The sequence below is a fragment of the Lepus europaeus genome, chromosome 20, assembly GCF_033115175.1.
Source record: "Lepus europaeus isolate LE1 chromosome 20, mLepTim1.pri, whole genome shotgun sequence".
In the NCBI taxonomy this organism is placed as follows: domain Eukaryota; kingdom Metazoa; phylum Chordata; class Mammalia; order Lagomorpha; family Leporidae; genus Lepus; species Lepus europaeus.
Window position 1 is genome coordinate 40,867,099 of NC_084846.1, and position 20,451 is coordinate 40,887,549.

The window sequence follows — 20,451 nt, forward strand, 5'->3', positions numbered from 1 at the left end:
ATTAAAAAGTGGATCTAAGATCTTCCTCTCCCACAAGCAAGGTAGGAGAGTTCCAGTCCCTCCACATCTCTGCTAATACTTGGTGTGGGCAGACTTCTTAGTTTTTGCTTTTGAGAAGAGGTGTACATAGTGCTTTCCAAGTTAGGATAGGATCATGTCTCAAATGAACCCAATTTAGAAATCACGAGTCAAATGCTCTTAACCTGCTGGATATCCTATCTGAACAACACAATACACAGTGCAGCAGGGACAGAGGAAAGAGGTTCGGATGGCAACACTTTGAAAGATCTGGTATGTTCTTCATGCTGATGAGACTATTCCACTTGGAGATGGAAACTTTGCCCACGTGAAAGAGAAAGAGGGTAAGAACACAGCTGTGGCATAACTGAGGGGGGATGGGATCTTGTGCACAGTGGCAGCGTCCTTCTTACCCAGGAGCAAGGACATTTCATCCACTCCAGACTGGAGAGGCAGAGCCTTGGGTACAAATGCGTGCAGACTGCAGGACGTGGTTGTAGGAGTGAGTGGGATCTCTCTGCTTCAGTGCTTTTGGGGAGAGCAGAAACAAGGTCATCACTGAGTAGGACTGCTCAGGTTTTGGGAGGGAGTGGAAAGTGTAGAATTGTGTACTGGGCAAGTAGGAAGTGATTTGACCAGGGAAATGGACTGATGGCCAGGCACCATGAAGGACCCCTTTGTTTTTGAAAAGAAAATTAATCTCAGAGTTACAGGGTGGGAGGAGGAGAGAAGTCTTCCACCCATTGAATTCACTCCCAACGTGGCCACAGCAAATAGGGCTGAGCCAGGCTGAAGCTAGGAGCCGGGAGCTTCATCTATGTCTCCCACATGGGTCATCTTCCCCTGTTTTTTCTAGGCCATTTGCAGGGAGCTGGATCAGAAGTTGGGCAGCCAGGACTTGAACCGGCGCCCATATGGGATGCCAGTGCTGCAGACAAGCGTCTTAACCCACTGCACCATAGTGCTGGCCTGTGAAATACCTTTTATTGCCCAGCAAAGTCCAAGTTTGGTTTTCTATTTCTTGTACGATAACAGACACTACTTTAGATTCTGTGTCACTTCTTCAGGTTCCGCCAAATATTTGAACTCATTCCATCTCACTTTGCTTAGTTCTTCTCTTTTACTGCGGCTGTTGACTTAGATGTAGAATTCACGTGCATTTCCCTGAAAAATGTCCTTCACACAAGAATTTGAGTTAAGATTTTGCTTAAGGTTTGGGAAAGAAAGTACACGTAAAAAGCAGAGAAAAATAAAGAATAAGGGCCAGAGTTGTGGAGTACTGGGTTAAGTCCCTTCTTACAGTGATGGACTCCCATATAGGACTGCTGGTTCGTGTCCCACCAGTTGCTCTTTTTCCCATCCAGCTCCCTGCTAATGTGCCTGGGAAAACAGCGGATCACAGCCAAAGTACTTGGACGCCTCCTATTCCTGTTGCAGATGCCAGAAGAGTTTCGGGCTCCTGGCTGCAGCCTGACTGAGACCTAGCCATTGTGGCTGTTTGGGGAGAGAATCAGTAGATGGAGGATTGTACCACACAAGCTCGCTTGCTCGCTGTCTTTCTCTCCCTTTCTGTCTTTTAAAAACAAAAGAGGCAATATTAACAACAGAATACTTAGTTAGCATTGGCTATTGGCTATTTCTTCATGTAAGAATCTCATTACCTCCTGGGATGTGATAGGGAATGTCTCACCACCTCCTACATTCCGGGATGCCTGTTCCTGACCTGTGTGGTCTTGTCTTCCTCTTCCCTCCTCTCTGTTCTCCCTGGCCTCTACTTCTATTTTATTTAGCTATATCTTTATTACTTTGTTTTTTCCATCTTGCATTTGGCGCTTCCTGGTTTGACGGTATATCAAAGATTTTCTAGAAGAAATAAAATCCTCTCCCTAAGAGGATAATGCTGAATGTCATGGCTAGATAACTGTGCAATTATATACATCCTGTTCTATTTCGTGAACGTCATTTGTTTTTTGTCCAATGCTTCAACTATCGTTAGACAATGAAATGCTTAAGAACTGTAGATCTCAGTCTTCAATGTTCTATGTAGATCTGGCAGACTGACATGAGGGTTTGTCAGTTACAAGATGTTTTCACAGGAGAGGGCATTAACAGGCCAACACCTGCCTTCTCTGCCAGTGCCACAAAGGAGTTCCCAGGGGCGCTGGGAGTAGCACCAGAGCGTCCTTGGTCCTTTGGACTCTACTTGGAGGCCCGTGACAGTCACTAGAATACCCTTGAATCCCTGGGACACAGATCTTATGATCTCTGCAGATGAGTATTCTGTAAAAAACCTTTAACTTGATGATTTTTTTTACAATATTACCATCTAGGAAACAATGCTTATGTTGCTTTACTCTTCTATATAAAGTTATTGTTTTAGGTGCATTTTTCTTGAAGAATCTGTAATATTCAATACAATACTGCCTTTGGTACGCTTATCTGTAAAATTAAGATTTAAAAACTACCTTTCGGGGGCCAGTGTGAAGATTAAATGTGTTACTGTAAGTAAAATGCTTAGACGAGTGGCTGGCAGACAGTAAATGCCCTACCGTGTCCACAGTTCTCAGAGTTTTCGGTGTTGGGACCTCTGTGTACTCTTACAGACTTAAGATCTCAACGTTTTTGTTTTTACGGGCCATATTTATCAATGTACTATTTTAGAAGTTAAAACCAAGAATACAAAAATTACTAATTCATTTAATATAGCATAAATAATAGGTTTGACAAAAACTAACTTGAATTTCTCCAAACAACATCTTTAGAAGAGTGGCACTGTTTTAATTTTTTTTTTTTTTGCAAACTTCATTGGTGTCTGGGTTACTGGAAGACACTTGGAGCTCTATGCCCACTCCTGCATTTAGCCTCTTTTGAAACCACACATCATGCACTGGATATATGCTCTTCCAAAAGTGAGAGTAAAAAAAGAAAAATCTCCTTTTAGTGCTGTTAAAGTTTTGCCCTCACAGACCCCCGGAAAGGACCTCAGAAGCCCTGGGAGTCTTCAGAGTACCCTGAGAACTACTCCGTTATTTGCTATTCTTAGTGATTCTGTTACTGATGGTGATTACAGAGAAATCCGGACTAGTGATGGGTTTTCTAAAGCCAGAGCTGTGAGTGGTGAGGTTCCGCGAATGAATCTGGTTTTGTGCAAGAATCCATGAAAAACTGTTTGTCTTTAGAACCGCGCAAGTAGGTCTAAGTGCCATCAACCTATCCACAAGAGAAATGGAAGGACCGTGGAATTCGGCTTTCTCAGCCAGGTGGAGCTGTGACTAGGAAATAAAGAAGAGTAACAGTCCCCCCAGTGTACTGTGGCTGTGAGGAAACAGTACGGGCCTGCCCGGTGCTGGAGAATTTTCATGAGAAGTTATGTTACCATTTGGGCTTAGACACCAACACTGCCCAAACACAGGGAAATTCGGGAGCATTTCATGTGCCTTCCCCAAGCATATGTAGGCAGAAGAAATATTCTAGAATATCAAAATACATCGCTGTAAAGAAAACGTTTCGGCTGGCGCCGCGGCTCACTAGGCTAATCCTCCACCTTGTGGCGCCGGCACACCGGGTTCTAGTTCCAGTCGGGGCACCGATCCTGTCCCGGTTGCCCCTCTTCCAGGCCAGCTCTCTGCTGTGGCCAGGGAGTGCAGTGGAGGATGGCCCAAGTGCTTGGGCCCTGCACCCCATGGGAGACCAGGAGAAGCACCTGGCTCCTGCCTTCGGATCAGCGCGGTGCGCCGGCCGCAGCGCGCCTACCGCGGCGGCCATTGGAGGGTGAACCAACGGCAAAAGGAAGACCTTTCTCTCTGTCTCTCTCTCTCTCACTGTCCACTCTGCCTGTCAAAAAAGAAAAAAAGAAAAGAAAATAAAAGAAAAGAAAAACGTTTCATGGTAGGGAGACACTTGGCTCCTTATGCTGGCTTTTTCTGTTTTTCCCCTGGTAGAAAAGATGACAAAGTTGGGGCGGGGGAACCAGGTAATGCATTGGTATATTCACGGGTCTGCCTTGTCCAGAGCCAACAGGCTCTCAAACTTCTCAGCTGTTCATTGAAACGGCAATATCTTGCCCCTGTTTCTCAGGGGAAAACCAGTGCTCCCAAACCCTGCTGTAGCAGAAAACTGTAAATCATGGATCCTCGGGAATCGCAGCGCCGTGGCTCCACATTCACAAGCTGCTCTCTGCTCTGCAGTCCCTGGGTCTTAGAGTGGCCACGTTTCTCTTCTCTCCTCCATTCTCTTTTAAAAACAATCACTTTGCTTTTGGTACTTTCCCTGTCGTCACCTTCACTAGAAATATGAAAATAACAACAGCAAAAGATCCCAGGGTACAGATTAGTAGTACTCATCAATGTCCTGTGGAAGTAAAAGCTGTCTAATGCCACCAACCAAAAACTGATGGCGGTAGAAAAGACCATTCCAGAGCGATGCGCTGCAAAACCGGAGCGTCTAGGCACCAGTGTAGTGAAAACAGAGAAAGCCATGGATCATTCCAGAGGCTTGTGGTGCCAAATGAAATTTGGGAAAAAAGTGACCTTGAAAAAAGATGGGAGCAAAGTCAAGACTTCTGCCTGAAAGGTGGGTCAACACTGGCTACCTTGCATCTTGTCCACCTGCTGTCTGGTCCCCACATCAGCCTTGAAAGCTGTGCAATGCCAGTCGGCTCCAGGATGAGCCACACTGTACACAGTGCCTTACCGTGATGCGTCCTCTACGTAAAGGCTGAAGTCAGCTGGCAGGGGGAGGATATGGGGAAAACATGAGTTGGAGGAATGGTCATGTTAACCTTCTAGAAACCAGGAAGGTGATAAATAAGAAAAGCGTGAAAACAAGGAGTAGTTGAAAAAAAGGCAAACAGTAAAACTGAAAAACAAAAGGAAAAAAAGCAACTATAAGAGAGAATGGGTCTCGGAGAGGAAGGCAGGTCATATAGAATTGAAGTCAACCTATGTGTTTGGATGACACAAATGGAAATACAATAAATCCAGTAAAAGTGCATCTTTTTAGCATCTATCCATTTTTCCTGCTTTTGATCTTCTGCCACAAGAGGCATCTAGCTATATTATCTTTCCTTACCACTGGACATTGTATGATATTTACTGAATACAAGCAAAGACAGAGGTGACAGCATTTCTACTTTATCTTGGTTTCCAGTGCAGCATTTACCGCTCAGTGTCCTGTGGCTTAGTGTTCAAAACCCAAGTTCAAACACTCCTATCCCAAGAACTTGGGGTCTGGAGTTAGGGCCAATGCTGGGGCCTCTTTGGTCTGATTCATGCCTTACATTCAAGGTGTTCTGTGTTGGGAAAAGAGCATGCCTAAGTGCTTTGTGTTGCAAGGAGGGGGTCTTGCACGGTCGTAAGAATGCATGATTTTGCAGCAATTTCACGGGAAGATGAGAAAGCAGAAGAGATGGATATTTGACTTAAGGAATTCCCTTTCCTAGCTCCTATTACGGGAGTGAGAGTAAACATTAGTTGACATACCCCCTGATCTCTCCCATTTGTTTTCCATTGCCCAAATCGTGAAAGTCCCTGCCAATCACTCTGATGGAGAACAGATGGCTTTGCTCGTGCTGTTCCCCTTGCCTTGAATAAAAGCTGCCCTCAGTTTCCATCACAACCAAAATTCTTCCACCATCTGTCTGGAGTCTTCCTCAATCCCCCAGCAAAATTCCTCTTTCCTGCCTGTCTGCCTGTAGTCCTCCCATATGGGAAAATAACCAACATTTGCTTGGTACCTACAGAGCTTGTAAGTGAATAAACTCTCACAAAACATCTCCCCAAATCCTTCCACTACCCACGAGGGCATATTACCTCTGGGATAAGAGAAAAAATAATCTGACTCCAAAGTTGCTGCTTTTCCCAAGGCCACGGCCTGTCCCAGAGAAGGGATCAAGTCCACCAGGCCCCAAGCCTGTACCATCATAGTGCCTAAAATAAACACCTCCCATCTGCAGGAATCAAACAACAGTCCCCTAAAGAGAAATCTATGGAACATTTGCTTTATTCTTGTTTTAAAACAATCTGGGCTGTTTTGCTGTATTTCCAGCAGTTAATTGGGTACTTGGTAACTCGGACAGGCTCCACACACACTTGTTCATGCATGGTATGAAGATGGCCGTTATTTTGAATGTTACTCCGTTCTCTGGTTTTATGTGAACGTGAATTGCCTTGGATTCAGCAGAAGGTTCAAATTGCGATCCTGGTCATCTTGAACAGTTATTTTTTTGAGCCTGATCTGTAAAATGGGAATAATCCTAGCAGCCTTGCTGAGTTGTGAGGACTGAGTGAAGGCACTTATAAGAAGTGTCTACACAGGGCCTGGCCCAGGGCCTCGTGGGTGCTGGCGAGTAATAATTTATGGCTGATGCTGGCTGGGTAGTCTCGGAAGCCGCCGCAGTATGAGCAAACAACTCATCGTCCCTCTGCGCTTCTGACCGCCATCATTTGGGGAGCGGGGCTCTAAGGGGGTCTTCAGTCGCATTCTGCAGCCTGGCTCCCTCTCTCACCCGGACCTGCATCCCTGGGGAGTTGTCCAGAACGCTTGGGGCTCAGGGCAAGTGGGGTGTCCAAGGAGGCTGCAGTGGCCCGCAGCGACCCCACCTCGGAGCGCCCCTCCCACGCCGAGACCACATTCCCAGAGTCGGAGTGGGCAGAGGCAGGGGGGATGCTGGACGCGGGGGTCCCCCGGGGGGCGCCGCAGTCCAGTCACCGTTCCAGGCTTGGCGGCCAGGCTGCTGCTGTGCTGGGCGGAGGGCCCGGGGTCCTGCGCACCCCTCCTCCGCGACTTTGCCTCGGCCGGGTCTCGGGGAGCAGCTGCAGGGCGCCTGCAGGGGCCGGGTTCCCCAAGGATGACGCACGGAGCAGGGACGCCCCACCTGCTCTCTGTGAGCCCGCAGGTTCGGGCAAGTTTGGCTCCGTCTCCGGGGGTTCTCACGGCGGCCCGATCTTCCTAGCTCCTCTGTCCCTGCGCTCCGCTCCCTGGCTAGGGAGGCGATGACGCGGGTCAGGGGTCTGGGGCGACAGAGCGGTTGGGGATGGAGGATCTGACCGAGGCCCTGTCCAGTGCCGGGTTCCCCGGGGGCGGGGTGGGGGGGTGGTGCCCAGTCAGCGTGCGTATGCTTTTTATTTGCGGGATGCTGCTCTGCCTGTATCTATTTTGTGAGGTCACTGCTAATGAGAAGACTATGAGACTTGAAGCTTTCCTTTTTCCTAAAACTTAATTAACATTTTAAAAATAGCTTTTTTTCTTTACCCGAAGTTCCTTTTGATTTTCAAGACATTATCTGACACTACATATAATGTATGCAATAGTATATATTCTGTATTAAATATTTCTCCTCACTTTGCAAACTCTCCAGCTTACCATCAGCTTTGAACCTTGAAAAACATCTCCGTTCTAATGACAGTTTTCCGGAAACAATTTTTGTAAAGTGAGGGAGAGTTCATTTGTGAATGGGCTTCATTTTGGGAAGTGGATGTATGCAAATGTTAATGAACTGAGCGTTAACTGCACAAAGCCATTTCATTCAGGGCTTCTGCAGGTGGCTTTGGGTGTCCAGAGAGCAAGTTTGCGGTATCTGTAGGATTGTCCTGGAAGCCAGGTTTGAATGTTCAACCTGAAAGGGTTAAAAAGCCCCTGGATTACATGCAGGTCTTAGAATAACTGGCCCATGACGCATGCATCAGCAAGCTCTTAGAGCATGTGGGATCAAATAGCTTAAATTACATGTGAAAAGTTAAAATACTTGACATCACGTTACATCAGTTTGAATGAGCTGCAGGTAAATCATTTTGTAACCTTTTAGAAAAATGAAAAGTTTAGTGACTACTATTTACACACTTTGAATATTTTATGTTGAGTGGTCATCACAGTTCACACAAATGGTTGTATATCCACTTCCAATCAACACACACCAGGGTATCTGTTATGTGACAGTTAACATTTCAAGCTCTTCTATAAAGGTGACTTCATATAAAACAGCAGAGATTACTGTGTATTGTCAAAAGGTCACTTAGAGATTTTGAAAATAAAATCATTAGCTACAGCTTAAAAGAAGTATGGCAATGAATTATAATTTGAAACATGCATATGGTGGCATAACAATCAAAGCTTCAATTACCACTCCCATGAAATAGTTAATTTTGTTTTTGTTTTTCTCCTATACATAGATTTCTAGAACATTTAAAAAATCCTCATAGGTTTGTTAAGCCCTTAGCGGAAGATTACAGCCAACGTTTTGTCTTTGGTGAATAGCTGTTTGTCTCACTTTATTTACTTGGTATTGGATATTTGTCAATGTCATTTCATATCTACAGAAAATTCTTACGCTCCATGGAGGTAGTGAATGTGTGTGTGCGTGTCTGCCGGAGGTCACATGACGGTTTCATCCTATTTGGTGGAGCAGCCTGACTTTTTTCCCCCTTGCTTTTGGTGATGGTTGTGAGTGCAGAAGTTGATTGACAGATGCATGCCAGAAACCCCCATTCTCCTTTTCAAAGACAACATATGATGGATTGCGATCTCTCAGCGCAGCAGGACACGGGGACCATGCCAGCTGTAATTGGTCAGGTATGGAGTCAGCCATTTCTCAACTCTCTTTTTTTCCACAAGGGTCTCACCATATGATTCACATAATTCATATTTACTGTACCATCTTTCTATCTGTATCTTCAGCTACCTGCCAGTGTAGTGCTGAAAGTGCGGAAGGCAAAAGGCACCCATTAAATCTGGCCAGGAAACCTCCGCTTAAAACTTCAACGTGCTGCCGGGAAACAAAACCTAAAACCACCACCCTCCCCCAAATTTTTTTTTGAAGAACAAGTCTAATGTATGATTTGCTGTGGATGTTTAAGAAATTATTTGGGGGATTTATTTTCTGTTGACGAAGTGTGAGAAGAGAATAAAGTGCATGTTTCCTAGGTAGGAGTGAACAGTGTTTCTAATGCTGTCCACTGTTTTTATTTTGGCTGTGTTCGTCCCTCTGTGCCCCTCTCTCTTCCTAAGGAAAATATAAATGTATGAATGTATGTGCCTTTACTTCTACCCCCAGACAGCGTGTGACTGAGCTGGGAGAATGCAGTGGGAGTATTGGCTGCTGTGGAGGGGCAGGCTGCAAATTAAACACGGCCACAATCGGAAAGGTCCAGGTGGTCTGCTGGCGCGTCCTAATGCAATCTAGCACAACAGCTTTAATAAACAGCTCTATTTAGTTCCTCCTCCTGGTATCCAGGGAGGTGAGCCGGTCCGGGGCTGCGGTGATGAAATGCCAGAAGAATCTCTCTCAGAGGCCTCACCAGCTGGTTCTTAGAGCTTTTCTGTACTGTCGTCTTTGTCTTCCAAATGGGTCAGTGAGTCTTGCTCTTTCTGTTGGGTGCTGTCTGGGAAGTCGGTAGTGGATGCTTGTGCTCAGAGCTTTGCCTGGTAAGCGAAACCAGAAGAGGAAAGGATCCTTGTCTTTTCATTTGCCTTCAGATAACTGAAGTGGCGAGAGCGGGAGAGTTGGCTGCCGCAGAAGGTGCTTTCTCTGACTGTGATGGGGGTGGGGGAAGGAGACAGGGAGGACACAGAAATACATGGCTCCTTGTAATTATGTTTGGGACTGGATTTTTGACTAAAATTTGAGTTATCTGTGCTTACTTGCAAATTATTAACTCATCAAGCAGAATGTGGTGACGCATATTTATGAACTCTTAAAAGTTTTCTTTTTTTTTCCTACACTTCCCAAACGGAGACAAGCTGGCAAGGTGATGACATAAAATTTGTTGGCTGTATGTTAATAGCACGGTGGAAAATATACCATCTTACTCTGTTTTCAACAAAATTACAGCGAAGCACTTCAGGGTTCTGAAAGCACATGGTTTATTAATACCAGCGTGCTTCATAATGTATTTTTAGATGGAAAATGTCAGACACATAATGCCATGTTTCCATGGGCTCATACTATTTTAAAAGAAGTAGATATTTGCTTCCATAGAAAAAATATTTTTTAAAAACTTTCATGTTGGTTTTTGTCCTACCGACAGGTATAGAGTGAAATCTCTGGGCATGTATTTATCAGAAGAAAATATGTAAAATGATTTTATGTTCTGTTAATGCCTGTTTCAGTGTACATATTTGCTGATAAGCAAGTGTGTATTAAATAGAGCTAAAAGAATCCTAGTATAGGCAATTAAATAAATACCTGTTAAAATAGATGGCCTTTGGTATGTAAATAAAACTTGAGCCCTTGATGACTATCTTGTCCTGTTTAATGAAACTTGCCTGAGAGTGCCCCTTCCATGTTTCCAATGGCATGGGTATAGGACTTAACACTGTGAAAATTATTCTGCTTCAGTCCCAGATAAGAAATAAAATTTCCTTTTGGATATATTTCTGGTGATGAATCAGGAGAGATCCTTCTAGCTTGTCATTCAATAGCACTTATTGGAAATCAATTGTAAAGGTAAATACTTTTAAAAGGTTCAGATGTATTCATTAAAAAAAAATCTGTGTACATTTTACAGATCCAAGATTCAGTTTGTAATTTATCAGGGCTTAAAATTAGTTCTATTACTTACTCTGTATTTTGTGTGTACTCTCTAATTTTTAAAGGCTCCCTAGTCCAGGAACTCTGGGTGTTAATGATTTGTTATGATACTTAGTACATAGTTGCCTCAGAGCAACCACATGTTTTCTGAAAATGTTCTTTCTCATAAATTATTTGTTTAAAAAACTCATTGTCAAGTTAGCAAATTCTAAAAGCAGTGGTTCTGAAGATAAAATTTTTCTAGGCTAAACATGTACAAACTAGAATGTTTTTTTATTTGACATTGAAACTATTAAGTATTCAAAGGGAAAGAAAAATAACATGTTATGCTATACACATGGCATAAATGTCAGAAAATCTAAAATGCATCTTTAAATATAAATAGGCGGCATATACATTTGAAATTAATTCACTTTGTACAGCATGGCTAAGAATCCGTACTCAAATGATTGCTTCTTACAATCAGGAAAAGAACATGAAAATAATTTTTACTATTCTGTAATCACTCCTAACCAAAAAAGGAATGTTTTATTCTTTAGCTCTTAGCATTTAACAGATATGAATAGTCTCACTTGAGAATGCAAATGTTTGTGTGTATTCTTTCTAAACTGTGTATTGGAATCATAGTTGGTTTTGCCCATTTCCTTTCTTCCTGTTCCTAAATGGCTTTGGGTTGAGGCGCAAATACCTGGTTTTAGTGATCTTTTCTGTTCAGGACACGAAAGATTCCCATGAAATATGATCCAGAGGTTTTTTTCATTCACCTCTGGGATGAGTATCCACAGTGGCTTCCACTGGAGGAAAGAGAAGACTTTTCTGTGTTGCCGGCCATGAGCCAGCCTGTGGCTTCACAGAGTAGATATTGCTCATATATGCCTTTCCCCAAGGATTTTCCCTCCCCCCAAGCAAGCAATTAAGCAGTCTACGACTTGGAAGAGCAAACTCCCTGCCAGCTATATCAAGCTCAGGAAACTCTGTTCATTCATACAGGTTTTGGAAATCAAACCAGATTTTTGTTAGCAGTTTCTGTAGGAAGCTTTCTAACCCCTGGAATCACAGGATGGATTCGTATCTTTCAGATGACTTTCAAATCAATTCAAACTGAAAAGTTAGGCAGCTCCTGGGTGGTGAGTTTTGAATATCATTTAAAAATGAAGACTTGTGTTTCCACCCGTCGTGTTCATTAAATGTTTACTGCATTTTTCTTTCTGGGAGACCTGAGCTTGTGAGTGACAGATTCGTTTGTCAGTATTACAGACCTCCTGTTCTTTTTTTTTTTTTTTTTCTTTCATCTTCTGTAGAGGGGTAACCATGTCCAATATCCCCGGAAGATCTGGCCATCCTATTATCCTGATGGGCAGGCTTGAAGGTCCAGGCTGGCTACACAGTCTATAGATTCTCTCTTGCAAATATTACAAAGCAAAGAATATTAAATTGCTTGCTAATAAAAACAGAGGAGGCACAGTGGATAGAGATATTTAGCAAGCACATAGGAGTTTACTGGGATTGGGGGTGACAACCAGATAAAGTGCTCATGAGTGCACTGCCATTTCACATTGCTAAGGAACCAGAAGTGAATAGACCATGCATTCCACAAGGGGTCTCATAAAGTTCATGGGCAATGTGTATTATGAAAAAATATGTATAACTTTCAAAATTTTTTTGCATTAAAATAAACTTCTCTTTTAACTCTTTCCACAAACTTCTTCCTTGACATGCCCTCGCCTATTCCAATGGTGTTAAAAGTGCAATTGAAAGCTTTTTTCAATTTTCCTTTCCAGAAGAATGGGTCTGTGTTTCAAGGAGGATTTATACAGTCTGAAGTGCTTTGTGGTTGTACATTAGAAAGCCAACATAGGCGTGTGAGACCGGGCTCAGTATGTGTGCTAATGAGGGGACTGACTGCAGGCAACTTGAGTGCTTTTGGCTTAACCGGATCTCGGTGCATGTTTTCTTATATGGATATTTTGAAACAAAAAATGATTTCATTGCCTTAGTATCAAAACGATTAATATTATATTTTGTGCTTATTTACACCCTCTTGTTCCCAAAGGTATTCAATGCAGTTTTAGCATAATTTGCTTACCTAGAACCTAGAACATGCAGAACTGATGTGAGATGCAGGTTGCCTGGGGAGAAGGAGCCCCTGCAGGGCGTAAAGGGCACCCTGTGGATTGTGCGCAGTCCTCTTAGACTCATTTTCACGCCCTCCAGAAAAAATGAAAATCGGGGACTTGACCCTGTTTTGCATAGGCCAAACATAAATTTACTCCAAAAAAAGTTGCTTTCTGGATATGAATGCTCGTGTCTTGAAACTAAGGTATTGCTTCAATGAGTTTATCTTTCCAGGGAGGGAATTATTGCTGCTTAAATTTAATTGAGAATGCTCTTCCCTCAAGTTATTACAGAGGATAGGTACTGGGTAAAACAGATTAATTAAGGGGTATTCTTTCTGAGTGTACAATGGTGATTTGGTAAGTGCCAGACTCACTAGGGTTGAGTTTGTACTATGTACTTCTGATTGACCTTAAACTCTTCACTTAATCCTCTACTTAGAGGAAAATTTCATGTTAGGTTTTCAAATACTTTATTAGATGTAGTCAGTTTGTTACCTTTAGAATATTTTAAAGTTGAAGTAGGTATTTAAATTGCACTCACATCCTCCATCAGAGAACCTGCCTGAGTTTGATTCCTGGCTCTGGTTCTGACTCCAACTTCCTGCCATTGCAGACCCTGGGAGACAGTAGTGAGAACTCAAGTCATTGGTTGCCTGCCACAGAGGGGGAGACTTGGATGAGTTTCTGGATCCCACTTTGGCCCTGGCCAAGGTCATTGCACTTATTTGAGGAGTCAACCAGCAGCAGGGAGCTCTCTCTCCTTCAGATAAATAAAAAATATAAAGTAAGCTTTTTTTCACTAAAATAAAATTCAACAACATGATAATACTACACAATAATGTTAAGAATATCAAACAACCAATACATAAAAATAGCTTTTTTATTTTTTTTATTTTTTTATTTTTGACAGGCAGAGTGGATAGTGAGAGAGAGACAGAGAGAAAGGTCTTCCTTTTGCCGTTGGTTCACCCTCCAATGGCCGCTGCGGCCGGCGCGCTGTGGCCAGCGCACCGCGCTGATCCGAAGCCAGGAGCTAGGTGCTTCTCCTGGTCTCCCATGGGGTGCAGGGCCCAAGCACTTGGGCCATCCTCCACTGCATTCCCTGGCCACAGCAGAGAGCTGGCCTGGAAGAGGGGCAACCGGGACAGGATCGGTGCCCCGACTGGGACTAGAACCTGGTGTGCCGGCGCCGCAAGGCGGAGGATTAGCCTAGTGAGCCGCGGTGCCGGCCTAGCTTTTTTATTTTTAAGATCAATTTATGGAACTATATAGTCAAGTATCATTGTTAATATTTAAGAATTGAAAGCTTTTGGGTTCCCACACCTACATATGCATTGAGGTTGCTGTGACTCTTAACGTGGGAATGCTTGTGAGAAAATTTGCATGTAGTAATTTTCATGTGTTTAAAATCTATAGTCTTCTTCTGAAGTTTAGTAAAATAAGGCATTTCTTTACTGAATTTTTTGTGCTATATAAAACTACATTACTGAATATAGTACCTTTCTCATCTTTGTTTACCAAAATTGGAATTTAATATACCTCAAATATTGAAAAACTCTACTTTTCAGTTGTTCTAACGCTTGATCATGTAGAAAGTTGTGAAATAAAATGCAAATATAAAAGGATTAGAGTTGAAGAAATAATATGCAAAAAGATAATTTGATTACTAAAAATCCAAATTACACAACTTTTAAATTGTGTCTTATAATCAATTGCTTCTTGAGAAATAGTAGCTGCTCTAAATATGATCTCAAATATTCATTTACATTTTCCCCCTCTTCCCTCCCTTTCTCCTTTCTCTCTTCCTCCCTCCCTTTTTACTTTTTATAGGTGAAATGCATGTCCAATGAAGTAAATTACTAAGTGAAGTCTCATTTTGTGAGCAGATTGCTCTGTTGAACTAACTTGTCTTAAGCTGGTCCAAAATTGTAACCACAATCTGTGCCAGTTATTTTTTTTTTTTTATACATTTCTTCTGAGTCTTAATTTGAAGATAGGATTTGAGTTATACAACATTCCAGTAGGAATTTACTTTTCTATTTTCTTGTTCATCCTAGTTCTACAGGATGAGCCAATTATGGTGAAAATTGCTTAATTTTTATTTGAGAAGTTTCTTCCTAGTTTGCCTTATGCGTATAATACTATTTTTATACCCATCTATAAATGATCATTACTCCAGGCTAACACTACTTGTGAATCTAAAACCATTGTATATAAGTAGCAACAGAATAACTGAAAACATCTTTGATTATTTATAAAGGGAAACTAGGTTTTAGGACACTTTATTTTTCAAGTTGGCTGACTTTAGGAAAGAGCGTTTTGTTTGATCACTAGCTTTACCACCCCCATGATATGAAGGACTTTTTCCTCCAAAGACAGAGATTAGCCGCTGATACCTGTACAATTCCAGGTGAACTACAACCCCATCTCCTTCAGTGCTTTTCTAATCATAAGATCAAGGAAAAAAATTGAGGATCAACAGAATATTCTAAATTTCACCTATTTTCAGTTTTATTCCCTAGGGGGTGGATTATTCCAGTAGGAAAAGGTAGCCACTCAATTTCCAGCTATCCTAGGGTCAGAGATGCAAATAAATATGTTGACACCTGTAATAAAAAGGATGTAGCCCCTCAAATGCACCTCTTCCTTCACTGTCATTTGTCCATCAGCTTTTCTTCTCTTTTCCACTGAAATCCAGAGGCAGTTCGATGAGTAATAACTGCAAAGTGCATCTTTGTGGGCTGCCCAGGCAGCAAACGGCAGCAGAAGGAGACAAGACCTCAAGCAAAACAGTAGCAGAAAACTCACCAATATACTTGCTTGTTAGTTTGTATTTCTGCTAAGTTATTTTGTAAGCTTACTTCATTTCACCTAGCAATTTAGATCACACAAACAGAAAAAAAAAATCTCAGAAAAAATTAATCAAATCCGAAGGCAAGGGGAAGGAACCCTTCACGGTGCTTGTGCTATTCAAGGATTTTAAAATTAAGGAATGCTTTTCTTTTACTTGTTGAACTGTCTTACAAGAGTTCAGTGCTATGATGCTGTGAAATAACATTTCTGTTATAATAGATATTTTAGGGGCTTCATATAATGTTGACAGTGTATTTTATGAAGAAAATATTTCTGACACCTAAAAACTTAGAGAAACAAGTATACTTGAAAAAGATTACCTGTGAAATGGTGATTTTGGCATTGATCAGAACTTGAGCAAACTTTTTTCTAAACATTTATTCAAAAGGCAGAGTTAGAGGGAGGCACACACACACACACACAGAGACACAGAGTTCTCCCACTGGTTTGTTCCCCAAATGGCCATAACAGTTTGGGCTGGGCCAGGCTGAAGCTCCACCCAGGTATACCATGTGGTTTCAGGGATCCAGGCACTTGGGCCATCTTCTGCTGTGTTCTCAGGTGTGTTAGCAGGGAGCTATATTGGAAGTAGAGCAGCCAGGACTGGAACAGGCACTCCTGGGTTTCTAGCATTGGAGGCAGCAGCTTAACCTGCTATGCCACAGTGCTGCCCTAAAGAACCTCTTCTTAAATAGAAGAAAGTGCAAGTTTATAGGAGCTTAGTTTTCCATGTAGAACTTATATACAGTTTTAAGAATTATTCAGTAGTTTGAAAGGTAGAATGACAGGTGAAAGAATGATCTTTCATCCACCGGGTTCACTCCCCAAATGGCCATAATGTCCTAGACTGGGTCAGGCTGAAGCCAGGAACTGCAAATGGCCATCATCTGCTTTTGCAGGCATATTAGCAGGGAGCTGTATTGGAAGCGGAGCAGGTGGGACTCAGGCCAGAATTCTGATATGGGATACTAGCATGCAATGCACTGGCTTAACTTGTTGCTCTACCATGCTGGCCCCCATATACACTTTTTTAAAAAATTATTTTCTTTGAGAGGTAGAGTTAAACACAGAGGGAGAGATAGAGAGAAAGGTCTTCCATCCACTGGTTCACTCCCCAAGTAGCAGCAACAGCTAAAGCTGGGCCTATCTAAAGCCAGGAGCCAGGAGCTTCTTTCTGATCTCCCACATGGGTGCAGGGGCCCAAGCCCTTGGGTCATCTTCTACTTTTTTCCCAGGCCATAAGCAGAGAGCTTGATCAGAAGAGAAGCCAGGATATGAACTGGTGCCCATATGGGATGGTGGTGCCACAGGGAGAGGCTTAGCCTACTATGCTACAGCACTGAGTGTAAGAGGCAAATATTGTTCCAACATGAGATCAGAAACATTGTCTTCCTTAAGTGATACTGAATGATAATATTTCTCCATCTTCAGTTCTATTTGTCCAAAAAGGAAGCCCAGCCAGGGCAAAAATGGAGCCAGACACACAGCACTATACTATGGCAGGCCAAACTTGCTTCAGACAGCCTTACTTAATTTTGTAAACCTGAAATAATGCTTTAAAAAAAAAAAACAACCGAAAAGGCTCTTTCAACCTTTTTTCCAAAAGGTTGAGAGTTGGGACAAATGTAAGATACTGCTTAATGCGCACGAATACAGCCAAGAACATCCAACGCGTCTCACTTAGTGTCAGTCCTGATGATTCCTCGCTAACGTCTGGGCAAACTATGGTCTCTGGGCTGAAACAATTTTATCCAGTTCTTTATAAAAAACAGAATGTTCCAGCTTGGATCTTATATCCTTAGGGTTACAATATTGAATTCTGAATTGGGAAACTTAATCTTGCAGCCCGATTTGACAAGATGCTGCTTGAACAGTAAGCAGAAATGATTGTGGGATGGAACGCCTTAGGTCAGAATTTGGGAAGAAAGAGATTTTGTGGAAATTTGGCTGTGACATAAGAACCCCAAGTTTGAATTTTTTTTTTTAATTTTAGCAGGTGGGGTTCTATTTAAAAGTAAATCTTTTCTGTATTTTCTTTTTCTTTCTTTCTTTTTTTTTTTTTTTTTGGACAGGCAGAGTGGACAGTGAGAGAGAGACAGAGAGAAAGGTCTTCCTTTGCCGTTGGTTCACCCTCCAATGGCCGCCACGGCCGGCACGCTGCGGCCTGCGCACCGCGCTGATCCAATAGCAGGAGCCAGGTGCTTCTCCTGGTCTCCCATGGGGTGCAGGGCCCAAGCACTTGGGCCATCCTCCACTGCACTCCCTGGCCACAGCAGAGAGCTGGCCTGGAAGAGGGGCAACCGGGACAGAATCCGGTGCCCCGACCGGGACTAGAACCTGGTGTGCCGGCGACGCTAGGTGGAGGATTAGCCTATTGAGCTGCGGCGCCGGCTTGTATTTGTTTTCTTTTAATTCTTTCCTTAACAAAGAATATACATTCTCAGGTATATTTCTAATAAATTCTGATGTAAAAGATGTGTGTTGTAATATTCAAAATATTTCTGGGACCAAAGGACAGCATTATTGCTCAAATCCAAAGCAATTATACTTTATTCCTTGATAAAATGTTAATATTAAACACAAGGATGAGAGTTGTAGTTTCTCATTTGAAAACTTCTTCCATTTGTAAACAAATCTGTATCTTGTTTTTAGGGGATTAAAGAATCCAGAGTAAGAATGAAAAAGCCGCAAGCTAGTCATTTGTGAGCACACAAACACACTTTGAACATTTTAGAAATACTTCATTATTTAACTTACAAAAATCTAAAAATAGTTTGTCTGTTTTCAGGCTTAGTACATGAAAAAGTTTTGGTAGATATTTACTTGACTCCTCTTAAGTTGTTCGAGAGCATGGGAGAAGACTTTAATTTTTAAACATCAAAACTGTAGAAATTTGTGTACACAGCTGGTAACTATATTGCAAAAGGATGAATATTACAGTCACCTGCTTCCGGAATCGTGAGTTGTGTGTTCTGCAGTGTGCTTCCAGTTTTTGGCTGCTTTGTACAAATGCTGTGACATTCATTGGGATCAGTTTCTCTCTTCCTACCATTGCCCATCAAATCGAATTTCAACAGAAAGTTCAGGCAGAGAGAGGAACATCTGAGCAAAACTGACAGAACGCGAACACAAATCTTACATGCACGTGACTGAAGCAAGTTGCATGGCAGATTCCTGTGAAGCTTTGAATTTTTTATTAAAAATTATAAAAGTCGTGTGTGCCTGTAGCAAACAATTTCAACAACACAGAAGAGCACAACGTGAAAAGGGAAGAACCCTTCATTCCATTCCCTATGAATAACTGTTCATTTCTGGAAGGCTGTATGAGAAATTGTTATCTTTCTATGTTTAAGCATAGAAAATAATTATCAAGTAGCTAAGTACTATATATAGAGTTCTGCAGCTTCCTTTCACATTTTCAAAACATATCTAAGCATGTCGTGTTCTAAGGCACAGATCTGTATCTTTCTATGTAGTATTCCCTGTTACAGATGTATAATGACTTATTTAACCAGTTCTGCCTTGTAGAACATCTAGATTTGTAAAACAAATTACTCTCTGCAATTAGTCTGAAAAACAGATACTTCATTTCTCTCTCATGCAAGGTTCCAGCACTCCATATGGAGTTTGCTGTCCTCAAGGAACTTATAATGTTAAATGCTAAAACTCAAAATGTTTAATGTTAAAAGTGAAGGGTAGCTTTACATGCAGAGAAAAAGTGTTTAGGTGCATTATGACTTTAAAACCTGTCTGTTCCAAGCTGAACAGACAAATGCACAAAACGTGTAACTTATTTTCTTTCGTGGGCCTGGATGTTATTTGTTAAGGTAATTGACATAGATGCGTGTTTCCAATGCCTGATTCAGTTAGTATCCCTAGATTAGTGAAAAGGAGCCCAGAAGAAATTCATGGTAATTAATGTCACTTAAATTCCTGTTTTCTGTATTTCATGTTGTCAGACCAATCCTTCAACCCTGATTCGTAGGTTAAATAATGCGGTCAGGAGAAGAGCTGAATCGAAGCTTTGGCTTTTGAATTGTACTAATTTAGGGTTTTGATAAGGCATGCAAAGTGTGTGCTACTTAAATATTTAAGAGAATGTGAGAAGTTATGTTTTCCATTTCTTCTGGGACATGTCTCTGCTCATTCATCTTGATCATATTATCTCATATACACTAAGAAGAAAGTGAAGGGGAGCAGTAATTGAAATCTTGTATTTGAAGACAACATGAAAGTTTGAGCTGACTGTGGCATTTTCCCCCGCACAGATGTTCAGAATTGTTTCAATGGGTGGGTAATGCTTTTTTCCTTCTCTGACCTTTCTTCCAGATGTTAGGATAAGTGTCCTAGGAAGCTACCATGCTTCGTGCCTGGGTTTAAAAGTCGTAGGCTCCATCACTTGGTTCTCAAGGACAGGTTGCAGAGGCTGCCTTTGACAGTAGTGATCTCATTTCAGAGCCACATCTGCAGAAGTGGGTACCAATCCATCGGTCTCCCTTTATGGATGTGGAAGCTCAAAGTGGTCTTATTTATAGGGGTCTTATTTATAGCCTTATTGTTCATGAGTGGAAAAAAACGAGATTTGAACCCAGATATTCTTTATACAGATTCACTGTTTCCCTCTACCTTTTTTTTTTTTAAAGATTTATCTATTTTATTTGAAAGACATCTATATGTATCTATATTGGGCCATCTTCTGCCTTCCTAGCACATTAGCAGGGCATTGGACAGGAAGTTGAGCCGCTGGGACAAGAACCAGCACCCATAGGGGATGCTGGCACTGCAGGCAGCAGCTTGACCTTCTGCGTTACATTGAAGACCCCTTTCTTCTACCTTGTAACTGGCTGCCTTTCAGAATTTCCAGGGGCAACCTTTAACAGTCTACTTACGTGAAGGACTCATCCCCAGACATTCTGTTTCACTTGATCTGTGTAGCTT

The 20,451-nt window shown here is 42.1% G+C and overlaps 1 protein-coding gene across 1 annotated transcript in view; it reads left to right on the forward strand.

Annotated features, from left to right (window-relative positions):
* Positions 1 to 8,481: 8,481 nt before the first annotated feature.
* POU6F2 (POU class 6 homeobox 2) overlaps positions 8,482 to 20,451 on the forward strand; it is a 485,940-nt gene continuing 473,970 nt past the window's right edge. Inside the window, exon 1 of the mRNA XM_062179142.1 lies at positions 8,482 to 8,586. Coding sequence (XP_062035126.1) covers positions 8,482 to 8,586 — 105 coding nt within the window. The remainder of the gene's footprint in view (positions 8,587 to 20,451) is intronic.